This window comes from Coturnix japonica, chromosome 15 (genome assembly GCF_054131305.1).
Source record: "Coturnix japonica strain WE chromosome 15, WE-NBRP24, whole genome shotgun sequence".
NCBI lineage: Eukaryota > Metazoa > Chordata > Aves > Galliformes > Phasianidae > Coturnix > Coturnix japonica.
This window is the reverse complement of record NC_140677.1, coordinates 17,121,271-17,142,216: the sequence shown is the minus strand read 5'-3', so window position 1 is coordinate 17,142,216 and position 20,946 is coordinate 17,121,271. Positions and strand designations below refer to the sequence as shown.

The window sequence follows — 20,946 nt, the reverse complement described above, 5'->3', positions numbered from 1 at the left end:
GGAGTAGGAACATCCCCTGCATCAGCCGTGGCTAGATCAAAAACCCAGCTGCTTTTGTTCGCTCCACAAGCTGGGTTATTAACCCTGCCTCGTCCAAACAAACATCCTGTTTGTATTCTGCTCGTCCCTTTTGCTGTGCACAGCTTCTCTTTGTAAATGAAGCAAGAAAAAGCAGGAAGGTCCAAATAAGCGCGAGCAGCTCAATCACACAATCCCAACAAGCAGAAATAACACTATTTTCCAACACCAAACCAGAATTTTTAGAAAACACCATTTGTGAAAGGACATCAGCAAGCACGGTGCTGAAGACAATTAACAATGACCAACGATGGAGAGGTTTTCCTCTCCTCACATCTCAGACATACAATCTCACCCTTCACTTATCTTATCCATCTCACAGATTTCTACAGAATGGGGCTCTCAGAAGCCAGCTCTGAAGGGATGGCGACCTGAGGCACGGACACACGTAGGAAAAGACCAATTAGGGCTGAAGAGCCTCAGCAGACACATTTTGATCAGCCATCTGCTTGCTCACAATTCTGATCTCCCTCACATCAAAGATCTGGCAGTGGTTTCACCTCAGCCAGCCAGATTGCCACCATCCAGCCCAGTCCAGGACTGGACCCCAGGCAGCAGCTGCAGCTTGAGCATCTCACAGGATGCACTGCCAAAGCACCACACGGAGCATGCCATGAAAGCCATTACCAGTGTGAATGTGCCCTTTCTGCTGCTCCTTATGTTCACCTGAGGCTGAGCATCAGGCCACACTCAATGAGGCCACAATTTCCAATGTGGATAATTTGCTTAGCCACCACAGCTGCTTCAGTGGAGGTTAAACCTAGATGCTGTATCCATGGATCTGTGCAGCCACACTTCCCAGCCTGTGCTCCCTGCAGCACGAGGAGAGGGGATGTGACAGCACTGCGAGGGACTCTGAAGGCAAATGCTCTGTCTGAGCTCTGGAAAAAAACATTTAATAGATTCACCAAAAAGCAATTCCATGTGTTCACTGCATGAAGGCACACAGCCAACTCCATGCATCCTGCAGGAACTGCGTAACCTCACAACACAACTGCTGTGTCGTCTGCTGGAAGGAGGGAACGCTCATTCCTGTGGTTCAACAGAACTGGGAGCCAGTTTGAGCAGAACAGGAGAGTATAAAATTCCCTGCACTATTTCTCAGTGACCAAGATTTGCATGGAGGTGACACTGGAAGCTCCAGTTTTGTGCCAGAGCAACACTGACAGGCTGGTGGTGCTGGGGCTGCTCAGCACCACGTGGCTTGGTGACAGTGGAGACAGCAGCAGGACCCAGTGCTGCTCAGGGTGTGCTGTCACATGCAGCACATCGTTCTGCCACTGAAAACCAAGGGGGAGTTTTTGTGCTTTGTTTCTGACCACAGCCACTGAAAGCAAAATCAGACATGGCCAGAAATGCAACCAAAACCTTCAAGTAGCTGCATGGAATCACAGAATCACAAGGTTGGAAGGGACCTACAAGATCATCCAGTCCAACCGTGCTCCCATCACCGTAGCTACAGCAATCCACTAAACCATCTCTCAGAGCTCCTGGTCCAGACGCCTCTTGAACACTGCCAGGGACTGCGACTTCTGGCACGAGAGCAAGCACATTTTCTGCCATCTTCAGGGAAATCCACCCACATTTAGCCCAAGAGTTCTAAACCCTTTTCCTGAAGAGCAGCACTTCACACTCCAGCCTTAAAATGTCCTGTTTTGCTGACTACTGTCAGCAGCACTGTCCTGAGCCTGTGCTACATGCAGTCATGCAGGGAGAAGCTTAGTGCTGAGTACAATATCTCCTGCCTGGAGCCCTTGGCTCTGATGACCCCTACAACACCCTGCCCTGTCAGTAAGCGTTCAGCTGGGCTGGTTGGAGAAACAAAAAAAGGAAAAAACCAGAAGCACAGAGACGACTGAGTCCAACAGATCTGGGAATTCAAAAAGCTTTTCACCAGTGTCTGAAGATGGGATTTTCTCCTATCTGGTTTCAACAGAACCTGTCACGTAAGAGACAACTGAGATTTGAGTTTCATCTTCACTTAAAGCTGAACAAAACAATGATCCAGAATTAAGCTTGTTTAAAAAGCTAAGGCTTGAAGTCCTTCCAGAAACAACTCGGTTCTACTTTTATTGAGTCAAATTAAATGCAATGTTCCCACTCAGATGTTATCCATGAGCATGGCTGTTTCCTGAGTCAGATCTTGTGACACCAGCTTGGTTCAGCAGATGTGATGAATGGGTCTGCTCCTGGCTCACTCCACGCTGGGTGCCTAACAAGGCAGAACAAAGCAGCCTCAAGAGATTCCTGCCTCTCAGCTGGCTACTGAATGTACAACCAGGTAGTTTATTCCTAGGCAGCGGCAGCTACATGAAGTAAGGCTTAGCCAAAGATTAGTTCTATTAGAAACACTGGATATCAACTGCTTCTCTTCCCAAAATAAGAAACTGAAGGATGAAAGCTTGATTTTCCTCTCTTCTACATGAGCTTGTGGCTTCATGTTAGGGACTCCAGCTGCAAGCATCAGCTGTTGCTGATGATGCTGAGTCCTGTTGCTTCCATCATACTTTAAACAGCTTTCCTCAGATCTGCAAAATATACACTTAAAGATATAGAAACGATCTGGTGGTTCTGAGAAGCATTTTCAGATCTAAAGGAAAGGTTCTCATTGTGTCACAATGTGCAGGAAGGAGCCATGGGGGAGGTGGGGCCCTTCCACCAGATTCAACCATGACTGTCATCTTTAAGAATATCAAATTAAATGGCAGTAAATGAGATGCATTTCTTCAGCTATGCCACTGATTTGCAAGCAAGTGCCACAACTCTGCCACAAGAGAGCAAACCCACAGGCGTGTGCTGTCATGCCCTACTTAGCTACCACAAAACACCACGCCCTTGTCTCACAGTCTCTCTCTTCAGTCTGTTACGTGAGCTCCTTACAGCTGTCCATCTAAAAAAGAGCTGAATCCACAACAACCAAATTCAGCCTGTCCAGCACCCATACCCTGGATTCACAGTCAGTGTTGTGAGGCAGCAGGTTCTCAAATTGGTGCCTGGATAGTGTGATAAAATGTTTGCTCATTAAGACCGGGATGTGGTAGCATTGTGGTGGAGTGCTTGTTCATTAGGACCGGGATGTGATGGTGGAATATGGAGGCCACAAGGGTTGCAGAACACTCTAGTTTTATGGGTAGATTGTGTACTCTGCATAGTTACAGGCAAAGCGCGCCCCGATGGATACAAAGTTTCACGGAAGGACCAACCAAGGAACGACACACCAAGTGGCACGATCACGACCGACCAATTAAAGGACAATACACTCGGGATGGACCTTACAAAAGAAGTTGCAAGGGACGGGGCGGCGCGGCAGTTGGAGGAACGAGGATTCCCCTGTCGTGCAGCGCTGAATTGCCTTTTTGTTTTACCCGCTACAATTAATGAAAGTTTATAATTGGAACATTATCGGCTCATTGCTTATAAATTGATGACAATTTGGCGCCGTGACTCGGACGGGAATACTGGCGTAGGAACGAGCCTGAGGGGGCGCCCCGCCTAAATAGGCGGCCTCGGCTCCTATCCTCCCGCCCTACTCCCGCCGACGATCCGAAATTTACAACACAAAGGCAAGGAAAAACCGGTTAACCCTTTAAATTTCGTGCACGAAAGTCCGGACGAAGACGCAGGACAGGTGAGTATAGTCCGGTCTGGGTTGGGAATCCGGCGTGTGACGAGTGTTGTGTGTGAGTGAGAGGGGAGCCGGTAGCCGGCATCAACCCAAGCGAGTGCGGACCCCACAGTAGTGCGGTTCCCATTGCCCGCGAGGGCGTGGGCCACGACCTGGGGGAAGCGAGTGAATGCAACACTGAGTGAGGGCACGCCGAAGGGTGGGTACAGGGTATAAGCGGGACCCTTTCACCACCACAACCCCTAGAGCTACGGGCACTAGGAAGGATTACTATTAGGTGTTCTCCTAGAGCTACGGGCACTAGGGGGAGCTACAGACGTTGAATAAAACAAGAGAGCAAGAAGTAAAGAACGAGATGGGGCAGTGTAAAACTAAACCATCCACCCCTTCTAAACGACCATCCATTCCTAAGGACTCACCTCTAGGGTTCATGCTAAGTGCCTGGACGCACTATCCAGGAACAAGAAATAAAGATAAGGCAAAGATGATTTATTATTGTGTAGAAATTTGGAGCGGACAACAAATTGGCCCGGCAGTATGGTGGCCTAAGTATGGTTCTAATGAAGATTGGGTACAACAGCAATTAAATTTTTGGGTAAACTCCAAAACCCCTTTCAATCAAGAAGAAAGTGACTATGCAGCAGTATGGGTCACTCGCCCGGAGGGTTTAGGAGTCCCCATTTTTAATTTGACACGAACAGAAAAAGATGTCGAAAAACGTAAACCTCGAAGGGAAGAGGAGGCCTTAGTGGGACCCCCACCATATGCTGTACCACCAGCAATTCCCCTACCTTCTCATCCTCAGTTGGATCATGGGCAGATGGATTCGAGAGAGGGAGAAGTACAAAAGATAGAAGGGGGAGGGCCTGTGACACGGGCAAAGGCACGACAAAATAACCTCTACCCTTTAAGAGAAATGCCCATGGGAGGTCCACAACCTCAGATGGGGTTTATATCAGTGCCCTTAAATTCAGGGGATGTTAGAGATTTTAAGAAGGAAATGGGTAATATACTAGAAGATCCCCTGGGGGTGGCAGACAGAGTAGATCAGTTCTTAGGATACCTGGGAGGAACTACAATCTGTTCTAAGTATACTGTTCACAGCAGAAGAGAGAGGTATGATTCTGGAGAGGATGAGGGAAAGGTTCGGAAAGAAAGTATTAAATTGCTGAACTTTTTGGGACTGAAGGGACTTAAAGTATCAAAAAGGAAATTGCAATTTGTGGAAGAGGAGGTTAGATATCTAGGGCATTACCTGAGTAAAGGAGAAAAGAAGATAGATCCTGAAAGGATACCAGGAATATTGTCCCTGACGTCGCCAAGCAATAAGAGACAAATAAGACAATTGCTGGGATTAGTGGGATATTGTAGACAATGGATTGAAAATTATAGCAGTAAAGTTCCTATATCAAAAGCTCAGTACCGATGGATTAATAAAGTGGGATAGACAAGATGAAGAGAATCTACAAAAGCTGAAGGAGGATCTCATCAATGCCCCTGTCTTGAGCCTGCCTGACTTAAAAAGACCCTTTTATTTATTCGTTAACATAGACAGTGGTACAGCGTATGGGGTTTTAACACAGGATTGGGCAGGGAAGAAGAATTAAGAGAAGGGGAAAAATTATTTGTGGATGGATCCTCTAGAGTAGTGGAGGGAAAGAGAAGATCAGGTTATGCAATAGTAGATGGAAAGACCCTCCGGGTATTGGAATCAGGACCCTTGAGTAACACTTGGTCAGTTCAAGCTTGCGAGCTGTATGCTGTTTTACAGGCACTAAAAAGATCACAGGGAAAAGAGGGCACTATCTATACCGAATTTCCTAAAGTAGGAAGATATAAATATGTATTAGTCATAATAGACCACCTCACACATTATGTAGAGGCATTCCCCACAACTAAAGCAACAGCTCAGGTAGTAACAAAAATATTACTCGAACAAATCATCCCTAGGTATGGGGTAACAGAAGTAATAGATTCAGATCAAGGACCACACTTTACATCAAGAATCACTAGAAATATAGCTGAAGCCTTGGGAATAAAATAGGAAGAACATACTCCCTGGCACCCACAGAGTTCAGGGCGAGTAGAGAGAATGAATGGGGAACTAAAAAAAAAAGCAATTGGCCAAATTAACACTAGAAACTAAGCTCTCATGGATAAAATGCATTCCCCTTGCCCTCTTAAACCTTAGGGCCCAACCCCGGGCCGATATAGGAATATCCCCCTTCGAAATGTTATACGGGATGCCATATGATGCAGGAACCCCTAAAGATCACCCGGGGGTGTTAGATAAGAACATTCAAGCTTATATCACGGAATTAATGAAGTATAAACAGGAATTGTGGAAAAAGGAACAATTGACACAAAGACCCCCTCTTGACATTACCCTCCATCAGATAAAGCCTGGAGATTGGGTTCTGATAAAGACCTGGAGAGAAACCACACTGCAGCCTCACTGGGAAGGTCCCTATCTGGTATTATTGACTACCAATACTGCCATCAGAACTGCTGAAAAAGGATGGACACATGCTAGTCGTGTTAAGGGTCCAGTACAAAATCACGAATGGAGAGTCACTAGTCCAGCGGGTGATTTGAAAGTAAAACTGTCACGAAACCCTCCGTCAAGGAAAACGAGAACATGAATTAACAATGATTGTATAAACGTATCAGTATAGAATTTAATGTAGAAGGGAATATTTTGACTATTGTGAATGCAACTGTTGGGATATGTTTTATATCCCAGCACGCGGGATGCCCCTCTGCTGCCAGCAGGACGCAGCAGGGCAGGCCGCCCTGACCCTGTCCTCCTTTGCAGACCATGGAAGCCCTGCACTACCTGCTGCAGGTGCTGGTGAGTGTCAGGAAGAGTGCACGCACTGTCCCCGAGCAGCCCTGGTGCCTTTGGGGCCCTCACGCTTCATATCCCTGGCATCACCCAGCACAGCCTCTGCTCCCAGCCAAGCAGAGGATAAGTCATCCCTCCTCTCCTCCCTCCCACAGGTCCTTCTGAAGTACCTCCTGTACCCTGAAAAGGTCAACATTTTACTCACAGCCACTGAGAGCATGAAAGCACCGAGCCTCCACAGCACCCAGCTGGCTGCCCACATGGTGGATGTGCTCTCAGGAGAGGCTCGCTTCCCTCCACAGCAGGTGGGAACCTGCTGCTGCCTCCGCTCCAGCCCTGGGGGCTCTGCTCCATCCCTGGCAATGCGCTTGGCCGGCAGGTAGCAGTGGGGATGGCAGCAGGGCCCTGCTCTGGTGCCATCCCATTCTCACCCATGCTCCCCCCCTCCCGTGGGCTCAGCTGAGGATCCTTTTGCCTCCGTCGTGTCACCTCAGGAGGAGGATCCCCTGAGCTACATCCACGCATGCTGTGCATGCAGAAGCTGCGCTTTCTGGCCTCCGTCCAAGTGCTCACGAACCATACTCTGCAGCACACCTCCCCATTCATCAAAGAGAGGCCACGTGTCCTTGCCCTGGCCGTGAGTTCCTCATTCACCCAGCTGAACCCCAGCTGAGTCCCCACTCCCCTTCCCTGTCCACCCCCGAGCCTTCTTCCTGCCCTGGGATGCATCCATAGAGCTGCCTGGGGCTCTGGGGGTCTCCCTCCCCCCCCCTCCCTTTCTCCATCCCTACACTTCTAGAGACGGGATGGAAACCCAGGGGACAGGGCAAGAATCATATCCGGGTGCTTTCTGCAGGCAGCAAGGATCCTACCAGAGATACTCCAGCTGCCTCTGGTCCTCAAGGAGACTGAAGCCATCTTCACCCAGCTCTTCCCAGCCCTTCTCCTGCAAGTGTCCTTCACCACGGAGCTGACACTGCAGGAGGAGGAAATCTTCTGGGAGGGGCCCCAGCAGCACCAGCTCACTCCCATCAGCTGCCATCACGGACAGCGTGGTCCACAGCCAGCTGTGTGACTACGTGCTGAAGCTGGTGCTGTGCATTGAGGTAATGGAGCACTGCAGGGCTGGGCTGAGGGCACAGCCCTTCCACTGCAGGGTCACTGGGGAGCCCTGAACGAGGGCCGGGACTGGGGGCCTGGATGGGGTGCCTGGGCTCTGCACACCAAGCAGGGCACACTGCACCATCCCATCCCATCCCATCCCACACCATCCCATCCCATCCCATCCCATCCCATCCCATCCCATCCCATCCCGCTGTGCCCACAGGCGCTGCTGCAGGGGGAGCCCGCCAAGTGCCTGGACACGGAGCTCCGGCAGCAGGCCATGAGCACCATCGCCGCCATGAGGTACCGCCCCAGCACAGCTTTGCCAGCGTGGAGGCACCGGTCCAAGCCGGGGCCCTGAGTGGGACAGGCTGTGGGGCACAGGGTGCTGAGCGGAGCATCACACCTCTGCCCTCTCTCCCCTCGCAGTGGAGCATGGCTGCTTCCAGAGGAGAACAACGCTCTCCTGTGTGCCTGCCTCGGCAGCGTCCACCACCAGCCTTGATACGACGACGCGGACCTGGATGCAGCACTCTACGTGGAGGTGCGCATCAGCTGAGCCCTGGGGACGCTTCCTGGGCACCAGCACGCGGGATGCCCCTCTGCTGCCAGCAGGACGCAGCAGGGCAGGCCGCCCTGACCCTGTCCTCCTTTGCAGACCATGGAAGCCCTGCACTACCTGCTGCAGGTGCTGGTGAGTGTCAGGAAGAGTGCACGCACTGTCCCCGAGCAGTCCTGGTGCCTTTGGGGCCCTCACGCTTCATATCCCTGGCATCACCCAGCACAGCCTCTGCTCCCAGCCAAGCAGAGGATAAGTCATCCCTCCTCTCCTCCCTCCCACAGGTCCTTCTGAAGTACCTCCTGTACCCTGAAAAGGTCAACATTTTACTCACAGCCACTGAGAGCATGAAAGCACCGAGCCTCCACAGCACCCAGCTGGCTGCCCACATGGTGGATGTGCTCTCAGGAGAGGCTCGCTTCCCTCCACAGCAGGTGGGAACCTGCTGCTGCCTCCGCTCCAGCCCTGGGGGCTCTGCTCCATCCCTGGCACTGCGCTTGGCCGGCAGGCAGCAGTGGGGATGGCAGCAGGGCTCTGCTCTGGTGCCATCCCATTCTCACCCATGCTCCCCCCCTCCAGGTGCAAAAGATTGTGAAGGCGATCCACAGCAGCCTGCCTTCCATCAAAGCCAAGCCAGCTCTTGAAAGCCTGAGCAGGGCCTTGCTTGTGCTGGCCAGCAAATTCCCAAAGGAGATGGTCAGCAGCCTGCTGGTCTGCTCTCTCACCTGCTCCAGGTATGGGGCCACAGCCCTCAGGGCTCCTCTCCCCCTCCCTCCCCACCCCACAGCCATCAGCCAGGCAGGAGCAGCCACGCTGACAGCCCTGGGGACCTGCAGAGTTGCTGTCACCATGTGGAGGGAAGTGCTCTCGGAGTCTTCAGCCGTGAAGACGGTGCTGCAGGAGGTGTTCCAAGTGCTCATAAACCATACTCTGCAGCACACCTCCCCATTCATCAAAGAGAGGCCACGTGTCCTTGCCCTGGCCGTGAGTTCCTCATTCACCCAGCTGAACCCCAGGTGAGTCCCCACTCCCCTTCCCTGTCCACCCCCGAGCCTTCTTCCTGCCCTGGGATGCATCCATAGAGCTGCCTGGGGCTCTGGGGGTCTCCCTCCCCGTCCCTCCCTTTCTCCATCCCTACACTTCTAGAGACGGGATGGAAACCCAGGGGACAGGGCAAGAATCATATCCGGGTGCTTTCTGCAGGCAGCAAGGATCCTACCAGAGATACTCCAGCTGCCTCTGGTCCTCAAGGAGGCTGAAGCCATCTTCACCCAGCTCTTCCCAGCCCTTCTCCTGCAAGTGTCCTTCACCACGGAGCTGACACTGCAGGAGGAGGAAATCTTCTGGGAGGGGCCCCAGCAGCACCAGCTCACTCCCATCAGGTGCCACATCCCCGTCCCCCTGCTGCACCCAGGGACCCGGTGCTGGGGCTCCCGATGTGACTCGCACCCTTCTCCACCTGCAGGTCCGCGGTGCAGTCCTTGAAGGTGCTGCTCTGCAGCAGGGCCCTGCTCTGGTGCCATCCCATTCTCACCCATGCTCCCCCCCTCCCGTGGGCTCAGCTGAGGATCCTTTTGCCTCCGTCGTGTCACCTCAGGAGGAGGATCCCCTGAGCTACATCCACGCCTGCTGTGCATGCAGACCGCAGGTAGTGTGCACTCTGTGCTTCCATGGCTGCCCGTGCCTTCTTCCTGCCCTGGGATGCATCCATAGACCTGCCTGGGGCTCTGGGGGTCTCCCTCCCCCTCCCTCCCTTTCTCCATCCCTACACTTCTAGAGACGGGATGGAAACCCAGGGGACAGGGCAAGAATCATATCCGGGTGCTTTCTGCAGGCAGCAAGGATCCTACCAGAGATACTCCAGCTGCCTCTGGTCCTCAAGGAGGCTGAAGCCATCTTCACCCAGCTCTTCCCAGCCCTTCTCCTGCAAGTGTCCTTCACCACGGAGCTGACACTGCAGGAGGAGGAAATCTTCTGGGAGGGGCCCCAGCAGCACCAGCTCACTCCCATCAGCTGCCATCACGGACAGCGTGGTCCACAGCCAGCTGTGTGACTACGTGCTGAAGGTGGTGCTGTGCATTGAGGTAATGGAGCACTGCAGGGCTGGGCTGAGGGCACAGCCCTTCCACTGCAGGGTCACTGGGGAGCCCTGAACGAGGGCCGGGACTGGGGGCCTGGATGGGGTGCCTGGGCTCTGCACACCAAGCAGGGCACACTGCACCATCCCATCCCATCCCATCCCATCCCATCCCATCCCGCTGTGCCCACAGGCGCTGCTGCAGGGGGAGCCCGCCAAGTGCCTGGACACGGAGCTCCGGCAGCAGGCCATGAGCACCATCGCCGCCATGAGGTACCGCCCCAGCACAGCTTTGCCAGCGTGGAGGCACCGGTCCAAGCCGGGGCCCTGAGTGGGACAGGCTGTGGGGCACAGGGTGCTGAGCGGAGCATCACACCTCTGCCCTCTCTCCCCTCGCAGTGGAGCATGGCTGCTTCCAGAGGAGAACAACGGTCTCCTGTGTGCCTGCCTCGGCAGCGTCCACCACCAGCCTTGATACGACGACGCGGACCTGGATGCAGCACTCTACGTGGAGGTGCGCATCAGCTGAGCCCTGGGGACGCTTCCTGGGCACCAGCACGCGGGATGCCCCTCTGCTGCCAGCAGGACGCAGCAGGGCAGGCCGCCCTGACCCTGTCCTCCTTTGCAGACCATGGAAGCCCTGCACTACCTGCTGCAGGTGCTGGTGAGTGTCAGGAAGAGTGCACGCACTGTCCCCGAGCAGCCCTGGTGCCTTTGGGGCCCTCACGCTTCATATCCCTGGCATCACCCAGCACAGCCTCTGCTCCCAGCCAAGCAGAGGATAAGTCATCCCTCCTCTCCTCCCTCCCACAGGTCCTTCTGAAATACCTCCTGTACCCTGAAAAGGTCAACATTTTACTCACAGCCACTGAGAGCATGAAAGCACCGAGCCTCCACAGCACCCAGCTGGCTGCCCACATGGTGGATGTGCTCTCAGGAGAGGCTCGCTTCCCTCCACAGCAGGTGGGAACCTGCTGCTGCCTCCGCTCCAGCCCTGGGGGCTCTGCTCCATCCCTGGCACTGCGCTTGGCCGGCAGGCAGCAGTGGGGATGGCAGCAGGGCCCTGCTCTGGTGCCATCCCATTCTCACCCATGCTCCCCCCCTCCCGTGGGCTCAGCTGAGGATCCTTTTGCCTCCGTCGTGTCACCTCAGGAGGAGGATCCCCTGAGCTACATCCACGCCTGCTGTGCATGCAGACCGCAGGTAGTGTGCACTCTGTGCTTCCATGGCTGCCCGTGCCCGGCTGTGCCCAGAGGGTGCCGGGGTCCCCTGATGCCAACCCCTGTAACTCCCCTCCTGTCTCAGACACAGGAACAGAAGCTGCGCTTTCTGGCCTCCGTCCAAGTGCTCATAAACCGTACTCTGCAGCACACCTCCCCATTCATCAAAGAGAGGCCACGTGTCCTTGCCCTGGCCGTGAGTTCCTCATTCACCCAGCTGAACCCCAGGTGAGTCCCCACTCCCCTTCCCTGTCCACCCCCGAGCCTTCTTCCTGCCCTGGGATGCATCCATAGAGCTGCCTGGGGCTCTGGGGGTCTCCCTCCCCGTCCCTCCCTTTCTCCATCCCTACACTTCTAGAGACGGGATGGAAACCCAGGGGACAGGGCAAGAATCATATCCGGGTGCTTTCTGCAGGCAGCAAGGATCCTACCAGAGATACTCCAGCTGCCTCTGGTCCTCAAGGAGGCTGAAGCCATCTTCACCCAGCTCTTCCCAGCCCTTCTCCTGCAAGTGTCCTTCACCACGGAGCTGACACTGCAGGAGGAGGAAATCTTCTGGGAGGGGCCCCAGCAGCACCAGCTCACTCCCATCAGCTGCCATCACGGACAGCGTGGTCCACAGCCAGCTGTGTGACTACGTGCTGAAGGTGGTGCTGTGCATTGAGGTAATGGAGCACTGCAGGGCTGGGCTGAGGGCACAGCCCTTCCACTGCAGGGTCACTGGGGAGCCCTGAACGAGGGCCGGGACTGGGGGCCTGGATGGGGTGCCTGGGCTCTGCACACCAAGCAGGGCACACTGCACCATCCCATCCCATCCCATCCCATCCCATCCCATCCCATCCCATCCCATCCCATCCCATCCCATCCCATCCCGCTGTGCCCACAGGCGCTGCTGCAGGGGGAGCCCGCCAAGTGCCTGGACACGGAGCTCCGGCAGCAGGCCATGAGCACCATCGCCGCCATGAGGTACCGCCCCAGCACAGCTTTGCCAGCGTGGAGGCACCGGTCCAAGCCGGGGCCCTGAGTGGGACAGGCTGTGGGGCACAGGGTGCTGAGCGGAGCATCACACCTCTGCCCTCTCTCCCCTCGCAGTGGAGCATGGCTGCTTCCAGAGGAGAACAACGGTCTCCTGTGTGCCTGCCTCGGCAGCGTCCACCACCAGCCTTGATACGACGACGCGGACCTGGATGCAGCACTCTACGTGGAGGTGCGCATCAGCTGAGCCCTGGGGACGCTTCCTGGGCACCAGCACGCGGGATGCCCCTCTGCTGCCAGCAGGACGCAGCAGGGCAGGCCGCCCTGACCCTGTCCTCCTTTGCAGACCATGGAAGCCCTGCACTACCTGCTGCAGGTGCTGGTGAGTGTCAGGAAGAGTGCACGCACTGTCCCCGAGCAGCCCTGGTGCCTTTGGGGCCCTCACGCTTCATATCCCTGGCATCACCCAGCACAGCCTCTGCTCCCAGCCAAGCAGAGGATAAGTCATCCCTCCTCTCCTCCCTCCCACAGGTCCTTCTGAAATACCTCCTGTACCCTGAAAAGGTCAACATTTTACTCACAGCCACTGAGAGCATGAAAGCACCGAGCCTCCACAGCACCCAGCTGGCTGCCCACATGGTGGATGTGCTCTCAGGAGAGGCTCGCTTCCCTCCACAGCAGGTGGGAACCTGCTGCTGCCTCCGCTCCAGCCCTGGGGGCTCTGCTCCATCCCTGGCACTGCGCTTGGCCGGCAGGCAGCAGTGGGGATGGCAGCAGGGCCCTGCTCTGGTGCCATCCCATTCTCACCCATGCTCCCCCCCTCCCGTGGGCTCAGCTGAGGATCCTTTTGCCTCCGTCGTGTCACCTCAGGAGGAGGATCCCCTGAGCTACATCCACGCCTGCTGTGCATGCAGACCGCAGGTAGTGTGCACTCTGTGCTTCCATGGCTGCCCGTGCCCGGCTGTGCCCAGAGGGTGCCGGGGTCCCCTGATGCCAACCCCTGTAACTCCCCTCCTGTCTCAGACACAGGAACAGAAGCTGCGCTTTCTGGCCTCCGTCCAAGTGCTCATAAACCGTACTCTGCAGCACACCTCCCCATTCATCAAAGAGAGGCCACGTGTCCTTGCCCTGGCCGTGAGTTCCTCATTCACCCAGCTGAACCCCAGGTGAGTCCCCACTCCCCTTCCCTGTCCACCCCCGAGCCTTCTTCCTGCCCTGGGATGCATCCATAGAGCTGCCTGGGGCTCTGGGGGTCTCCCTCCCCGTCCCTCCCTTTCTCCATCCCTACACTTCTAGAGACGGGATGGAAACCCAGGGGACAGGGCAAGAATCATATCCGGGTGCTTTCTGCAGGCAGCAAGGATCCTACCAGAGATACTCCAGCTGCCTCTGGTCCTCAAGGAGGCTGAAGCCATCTTCACCCAGCTCTTCCCAGCCCTTCTCCTGCAAGTGTCCTTCACCACGGAGCTGACACTGCAGGAGGAGGAAATCTTCTGGGAGGGGCCCCAGCAGCACCAGCTCACTCCCATCAGCTGCCATCACGGACAGCGTGGTCCACAGCCAGCTGTGTGACTACGTGCTGAAGGTGGTGCTGTGCATTGAGGTAATGGAGCACTGCAGGGCTGGGCTGAGGGCACAGCCCTTCCACTGCAGGGTCACTGGGGAGCCCTGAACGAGGGCCGGGACTGGGGGCCTGGATGGGGTGCCTGGGCTCTGCACACCAAGCAGGGCACACTGCACCATCCCATCCCATCCCATCCCATCCCATCCCATCCCATCCCATCCCATCCCGCTGTGCCCACAGGCGCTGCTGCAGGGGGAGCCCGCCAAGTGCCTGGACACGGAGCTCCGGCAGCAGGCCATGAGCACCATCGCCGCCATGAGGTACCGCCCCAGCACAGCTTTGCCAGCGTGGAGGCACCGGTCCAAGCCGGGGCCCTGAGTGGGACAGGCTGTGGGGCACAGGGTGCTGAGCGGAGCATCACACCTCTGCCCTCTCTCCCCTCGCAGTGGAGCATGGCTGCTTCCAGAGGAGAACAACGGTCTCCTGTGTGCCTGCCTCGGCAGCGTCCACCACCAGCCTTGATACGACGACGCGGACCTGGATGCAGCACTCTACGTGGAGGTGCGCATCAGCTGAGCCCTGGGGACGCTTCCTGGGCACCAGCACGCGGGATGCCCCTCTGCTGCCAGCAGGACGCAGCAGGGCAGGCCGCCCTGACCCTGTCCTCCTTTGCAGACCATGGAAGCCCTGCACTACCTGCTGCAGGTGCTGGTGAGTGTCAGGAAGAGTGCACGCACTGTCCCCGAGCAGCCCTGGTGCCTTTGGGGCCCTCACGCTTCATATCCCTGGCATCACCCAGCACAGCCTCTGCTCCCAGCCAAGCAGAGGATAAGTCATCCCTCCTCTCCTCCCTCCCACAGGTCCTTCTGAAGTACCTCCTGTACCCTGAAAAGGTCAACATTTTACTCACAGCCACTGAGAGCATGAAAGCACCGAGCCTCCACAGCACCCAGCTGGCTGCCCACATGGTGGATGTGCTCTCAGGAGAGGCTCGCTTCCCTCCACAGCAGGTGGGAACCTGCTGCTGCCTCCGCTCCAGCCCTGGGGGCTCTGCTCCATCCCTGGCACTGCGCTTGGCCGGCAGGCAGCAGTGGGGATGGCAGCAGGGCCCTGCTCTGGTGCCATCCCATTCTCACCCATGCTCCCCCCCTCCCGTGGGCTCAGCTGAGGATCCTTTTGCCTCCGTCGTGTCACCTCAGGAGGAGGATCCCCTGAGCTACATCCACGCCTGCTGTGCATGCAGACCGCAGGTAGTGTGCACTCTGTGCTTCCATGGCTGCCCGTGCCCGGCTGTGCCCAGAGGGTGCCGGGGTCCCCTGATGCCAACCCCTGTAACTCCCCTCCTGTCTCAGACACAGGAACAGAAGCTGCGCTTTCTGGCCTCCGTCCAAGTGCTCATAAACCGTACTCTGCAGCACACCTCCCCATTCATCAAAGAGAGGCCACGTGTCCTTGCCCTGGCCGTGAGTTCCTCATTCACCCAGCTGAACCCCAGGTGAGTCCCCACTCCCCTTCCCTGTCCACCCCCGAGCCTTCTTCCTGCCCTGGGATGCATCCATAGAGCTGCCTGGGGCTCTGGGGGTCTCCCTCCCCGTCCCTCCCTTTCTCCATCCCTACACTTCTAGAGACGGGATGGAAACCCAGGGGACAGGGCAAGAATCATATCCGGGTGCTTTCTGCAGGCAGCAAGGATCCTACCAGAGATACTCCAGCTGCCTCTGGTCCTCAAGGAGGCTGAAGCCATCTTCACCCAGCTCTTCCCAGCCCTTCTCCTGCAAGTGTCCTTCACCACGGAGCTGACACTGCAGGAGGAGGAAATCTTCTGGGAGGGGCCCCAGCAGCACCAGCTCACTCCCATCAGCTGCCATCACGGACAGCGTGGTCCACAGCCAGCTGTGTGACTACGTGCTGAAGGTGGTGCTGTGCATTGAGGTAATGGAGCACTGCAGGGCTGGGCTGAGGGCACAGCCCTTCCACTGCAGGGTCACTGGGGAGCCCTGAACGAGGGCCGGGACTGGGGGCCTGGATGGGGTGCCTGGGCTCTGCACACCAAGCAGGGCACACTGCACCATCCCATCCCATCCCATCCCATCCCATCCCATCCCATCCCATCCCATCCCGCTGTGCCCACAGGCGCTGCTGCAGGGGGAGCCCGCCAAGTGCCTGGACACGGAGCTCCGGCAGCAGGCCATGAGCACCATCGCCGCCATGAGGTACCGCCCCAGCACAGCTTTGCCAGCGTGGAGGCACCGGTCCAAGCCGGGGCCCTGAGTGGGACAGGCTGTGGGGCACAGGGTGCTGAGCGGAGCATCACACCTCTGCCCTCTCTCCCCTCGCAGTGGAGCATGGCTGCTTCCAGAGGAGAACAACGGTCTCCTGTGTGCCTGCCTCGGCAGCGTCCACCACCAGCCTTGATACGACGACGCGGACCTGGATGCAGCACTCTACGTGGAGGTGCGCATCAGCTGAGCCCTGGGGACGCTTCCTGGGCACCAGCACGCGGGATGCCCCTCTGCTGCCAGCAGGACGCAGCAGGGCAGGCCGCCCTGACCCTGTCCTCCTTTGCAGACCATGGAAGCCCTGCACTACCTGCTGCAGGTGCTGGTGAGTGTCAGGAAGAGTGCACGCACTGTCCCCGAGCAGCCCTGGTGCCTTTGGGGCCCTCACGCTTCATATCCCTGGCATCACCCAGCACAGCCTCTGCTCCCAGCCAAGCAGAGGATAAGTCATCCCTCCTCTCCTCCCTCCCACAGGTCCTTCTGAAATACCTCCTGTACCCTGAAAAGGTCAACATTTTACTCACAGCCACTGAGAGCATGAAAGCACCGAGCCTCCACAGCACCCAGCTGGCTGCCCACATGGTGGATGTGCTCTCAGGAGAGGCTCGCTTCCCTCCACAGCAGGTGGGAACCTGCTGCTGCCTCCGCTCCAGCCCTGGGGGCTCTGCTCCATCCCTGGCACTGCGCTTGGCCGGCAGGCAGCAGTGGGGATGGCAGCAGGGCCCTGCTCTGGTGCCATCCCATTCTCACCCATGCTCCCCCCCTCCCGTGGGCTCAGCTGAGGATCCTTTTGCCTCCGTCGTGTCACCTCAGGAGGAGGATCCCCTGAGCTACATCCACGCCTGCTGTGCATGCAGACCGCAGGTAGTGTGCACTCTGTGCTTCCATGGCTGCCCGTGCCCGGCTGTGCCCAGAGGGTGCCGGGGTCCCCTGATGCCAACCCCTGTAACTCCCCTCCTGTCTCAGACACAGGAACAGAAGCTGCGCTTTCTGGCCTCCGTCCAAGTGCTCATAAACCGTACTCTGCAGCACACCTCCCCATTCATCAAAGAGAGGCCACGTGTCCTTGCCCTGGCCGTGAGTTCCTCATTCACCCAGCTGAACCCCAGGTGAGTCCCCACTCCCCTTCCCTGTCCACCCCCGAGCCTTCTTCCTGCCCTGGGATGCATCCATAGAGCTGCCTGGGGCTCTGGGGGTCTCCCTCCCCGTCCCTCCCTTTCTCCATCCCTACACTTCTAGAGACGGGATGGAAACCCAGGGGACAGGGCAAGAATCATATCCGGGTGCTTTCTGCAGGCAGCAAGGATCCTACCAGAGATACTCCAGCTGCCTCTGGTCCTCAAGGAGGCTGAAGCCATCTTCACCCAGCTCTTCCCAGCCCTTCTCCTGCAAGTGTCCTTCACCACGGAGCTGACACTGCAGGAGGAGGAAATCTTCTGGGAGGGGCCCCAGCAGCACCAGCTCACTCCCATCAGCTGCCATCACGGACAGCGTGGTCCACAGCCAGCTGTGTGACTACGTGCTGAAGGTGGTGCTGTGCATTGAGGTAATGGAGCACTGCAGGGCTGGGCTGAGGGCACAGCCCTTCCACTGCAGGGTCACTGGGGAGCCCTGAACGAGGGCCGGGACTGGGGGCCTGGATGGGGTGCCTGGGCTCTGCACACCAAGCAGGGCACACTGCACCATCCCATCCCATCCCATCCCATCCCATCCCATCCCATCCCATCCCATCCCATCCCATCCCATCCCGCTGTGCCCACAGGCGCTGCTGCAGGGGGAGCCCGCCAAGTGCCTGGACACGGAGCTCCGGCAGCAGGCCATGAGCACCATCGCCGCCATGAGGTACCGCCCCAGCACAGCTTTGCCAGCGTGGAGGCACCGGTCCAAGCCGGGGCCCTGAGTGGGACAGGCTGTGGGGCACAGGGTGCTGAGCGGAGCATCACACCTCTGCCCTCTCTCCCCTCGCAGTGGAGCATGGCTGCTTCCAGAGGAGAACAACGGTCTCCTGTGTGCCTGCCTCGGCAGCGTCCACCACCAGCCTTGATACGACGACGCGGACCTGGATGCAGCACTCTACGTGGAGGTGCGCATCAGCTGAGCCCTGGGGACGCTTCCTGGGCACCAGCACGCGGGATGCCCCTCTGCTGCCAGCAGGACGCAGCAGGGCAGGCCGCCCTGACCCTGTCCTCCTTTGCAGACCATGGAAGCCCTGCACTACCTGCTGCAGGTGCTGGTGAGTGTCAGGAAGAGTGCACGCACTGTCCCCGAGCAGCCCTGGTGCCTTTGGGGCCCTCACGCTTCATATCCCTGGCATCACCCAGCACAGCCTCTGCTCCCAGCCAAGCAGAGGATAAGTCATCCCTCCTCTCCTCCCTCCCACAGGTCCTTCTGAAATACCTCCTGTACCCTGAAAAGGTCAACATTTTACTCACAGCCACTGAGAGCATGAAAGCACCGAGCCTCCACAGCACCCAGCTGGCTGCCCACATGGTGGATGTGCTCTCAGGAGAGGCTCGCTTCCCTCCACAGCAGGTGGGAACCTGCTGCTGCCTCCGCTCCAGCCCTGGGGGCTCTGCTCCATCCCTGGCACTGCGCTTGGCCGGCAGGCAGCAGTGGGGATGGCAGCAGGGCCCTGCTCTGGTGCCATCCCATTCTCACCCATGCTCCCCCCCTCCCGTGGGCTCAGCTGAGGATCCTTTTGCCTCCGTCGTGTCACCTCAGGAGGAGGATCCCCTGAGCTACATCCACGCCTGCTGTGCATGCAGACCGCAGGTAGTGTGCACTCTGTGCTTCCATGGCTGCCCGTGCCCGGCTGTGCCCAGAGGGTGCCGGGGTCCCCTGATGCCAACCCCTGTAACTCCCCTCCTGTCTCAGACACAGGAACAGAAGCTGCGCTTTCTGGCCTCCGTCCAAGTGCTCATAAACCGTACTCTGCAGCACACCTCCCCATTCATCAAAGAGAGGCCACGTGTCCTTGCCCTGGCCGTGAGTTCCTCATTCACCCAGCTGAACCCCAGGTGAGTCCCCACTCCCCTTCCCTGTCCACCCCCGAGCCTTCTTCCTGCCCTGGGATGCATCCATAGAGCTGCCTGGGGCTCTGGGGGTCTCCCTCCCCGTCCCTCCCTTTCTCCATCCCTACACTTCTAGAGACGGGATGGAAACCCAGGGGACAGGGCAAGAATCATATCCGGGTGCTTTCTGCAGGCAGCAAGGATCCTACCAGAGATACTCCAGCTGCCTCTGGTCCTCAAGGAGGCTGAAGCCATCTTCACCCAGCTCTTCCCAGCCCTTCTCCTGCAAGTGTCCTTCACCACGGAGCTGACACTGCAGGAGGAGGAAATCTTCTGGGAGGGGCCCCAGCAGCACCAGCTCACTCCCATCAGCTGCCATCACGGACAGCGTGGTCCACAGCCAGCTGTGTGACTACGTGCTGAAGGTGGTGCTGTGCATTGAGGTAATGGAGCACTGCAGGGCTGGGCTGAGGGCACAGCCCTTCCACTGCAGGGTCACTGGGGAGCCCTGAACGAGGGCCGGGACTGGGGGCCTGGATGGGGTGCCTGGGCTCTGCACACCAAGCAGGGCACACTGCACCATCCCATCCCATCCCATCCCATCCCATCCCATCCCATCCCATCCCATCCCATCCCATCCCATCCCGCTGTGCCCACAGGCGCTGCTGCAGGGGGAGCCCGCCAAGTGCCTGGACACGGAGCTCCGGCAGCAGGCCATGAGCACCATCGCCGCCATGAGGTACCGCCCCAGCACAGCTTTGCCAGCGTGGAGGCACCGGTCCAAGCCGGGGCCCTGAGTGGGACAGGCTGTGGGGCACAGGGTGCTGAGCGGAGCATCACACCTCTGCCCTCTCTCCCCTCGCAGTGGAGCATGGCTGCTTCCAGAGGAGAACAACGGTCTCCTGTGTGCCTGCCTCGGCAGCGTCCACCACCAGCCTTGATACGACGACGCGGACCTGGATGCAGCACTCTACGTGGAGGTGCGCATCAGCTGAGCCCTGGGGACGCTTCCTGGGCACCAGCACGCGGGATGCCCCTCTGCTGCCAGCAGGACGCAGCAGGGCAGGCCGCCCTGACCCTGTCCTCCTTTGCAGACCATGGAAGCCCTGCACTACCTGCTGCAGGTGCTGGTGAGTGTCAGGAAGAGTGCACGCACTGTCCCCGAGCAGCCCTGGTGCCTTTGGGGCCCTCACGCTTCATATCCCTGGCATCACCCAGCACAGCCTCTGCTCCCAGCCAAGCAGAGGATAAGTCATCCCTCCTCTCCTCCCTCCCACAGGTCCTTCTGAAGTACCTCCTGTACCCTGAAAAGGTCAACATTTTACTCACAGCCACTGAGAGCATGAAAGCACCGAGCCTCCACAGCACCCAGCTGGCTGCCCACATGGTGGATGTGCTCTCAGGAGAGGCTCGCTTCCCTCCACAGCAGGTGGGAACCTGCTGCTGCCTCCGCTCCAGCCCTGGGGGCTCTGCTCCATCCCTGGCACTGCGCTTGGCCGGCAGGCAGCAGTGGGGATGGCAGCAGGGCCCTGCTCTGGTGCCATCCCATTCTCACCCATGCTCCCCCCCTCCCGTGGGCTCAGCTGAGGATCCTTTTGCCTCCGTCGTG

General features: G+C 57.9%; 2 protein-coding genes across 16 annotated transcripts; both read left to right on the top strand.

Annotated features, from left to right (window-relative positions):
* Window positions 1-2,747: 2,747 nt before the first annotated feature.
* On the top strand, window positions 2,748-9,891 carry LOC146758409 (uncharacterized). 13 transcript variants are annotated; one of them, XM_085517157.1, is made up of 11 exons: window positions 2,941-3,706; window positions 6,447-6,554; window positions 6,704-6,853; window positions 7,008-7,185; window positions 7,405-7,654; window positions 7,876-7,955; window positions 8,082-8,196; window positions 8,311-8,346; window positions 8,496-8,945; window positions 9,048-9,195; window positions 9,415-9,891. In XM_085517157.1, the coding sequence occupies exons 9-11, from the start codon at window positions 8,608-8,610 to the stop codon at window positions 9,694-9,696; spliced, it is 768 nt and encodes a 255-aa protein (XP_085373283.1). In that variant the 5' UTR covers window positions 2,941-3,706; window positions 6,447-6,554; window positions 6,704-6,853; window positions 7,008-7,185; window positions 7,405-7,654; window positions 7,876-7,955; window positions 8,082-8,196; window positions 8,311-8,346; window positions 8,496-8,607; the 3' UTR covers window positions 9,697-9,891. The 13 variants fall into 13 exon arrangements, with proteins under 13 accessions (XP_085373282.1, XP_085373277.1, XP_085373278.1 ...); XM_085517161.1 differs by having other exon boundaries at window positions 7,043-7,185; window positions 7,348-7,654; window positions 9,415-9,576; XM_085517156.1 differs by having other exon boundaries at window positions 2,748-6,554; window positions 7,043-7,185; window positions 9,415-9,576.
* LOC146758408 (uncharacterized) lies at window positions 9,888-12,085 on the top strand. Of its 3 annotated transcripts, none has more exons than XM_085517188.1 (8): window positions 9,888-10,295; window positions 10,482-10,561; window positions 10,688-10,802; window positions 10,917-10,952; window positions 11,102-11,251; window positions 11,441-11,491; window positions 11,594-11,736; window positions 11,867-12,085. In XM_085517188.1, the coding sequence occupies exons 4-8, from the start codon at window positions 10,920-10,922 to the stop codon at window positions 12,039-12,041; spliced, it is 552 nt and encodes a 183-aa protein (XP_085373314.1). In that variant the 5' UTR covers window positions 9,888-10,295; window positions 10,482-10,561; window positions 10,688-10,802; window positions 10,917-10,919; the 3' UTR covers window positions 12,042-12,085. The 3 variants fall into 3 exon arrangements, 2 of the variants coding, with proteins under 2 accessions (XP_085373314.1, XP_085373315.1); XM_085517189.1 differs by having other exon boundaries at window positions 9,890-10,295; window positions 11,924-12,085; XR_014934886.1 differs by having other exon boundaries at window positions 9,891-10,295; window positions 11,406-11,491; window positions 11,924-12,085.
* Window positions 12,086-20,946: the final 8,861 nt, after the last annotated feature.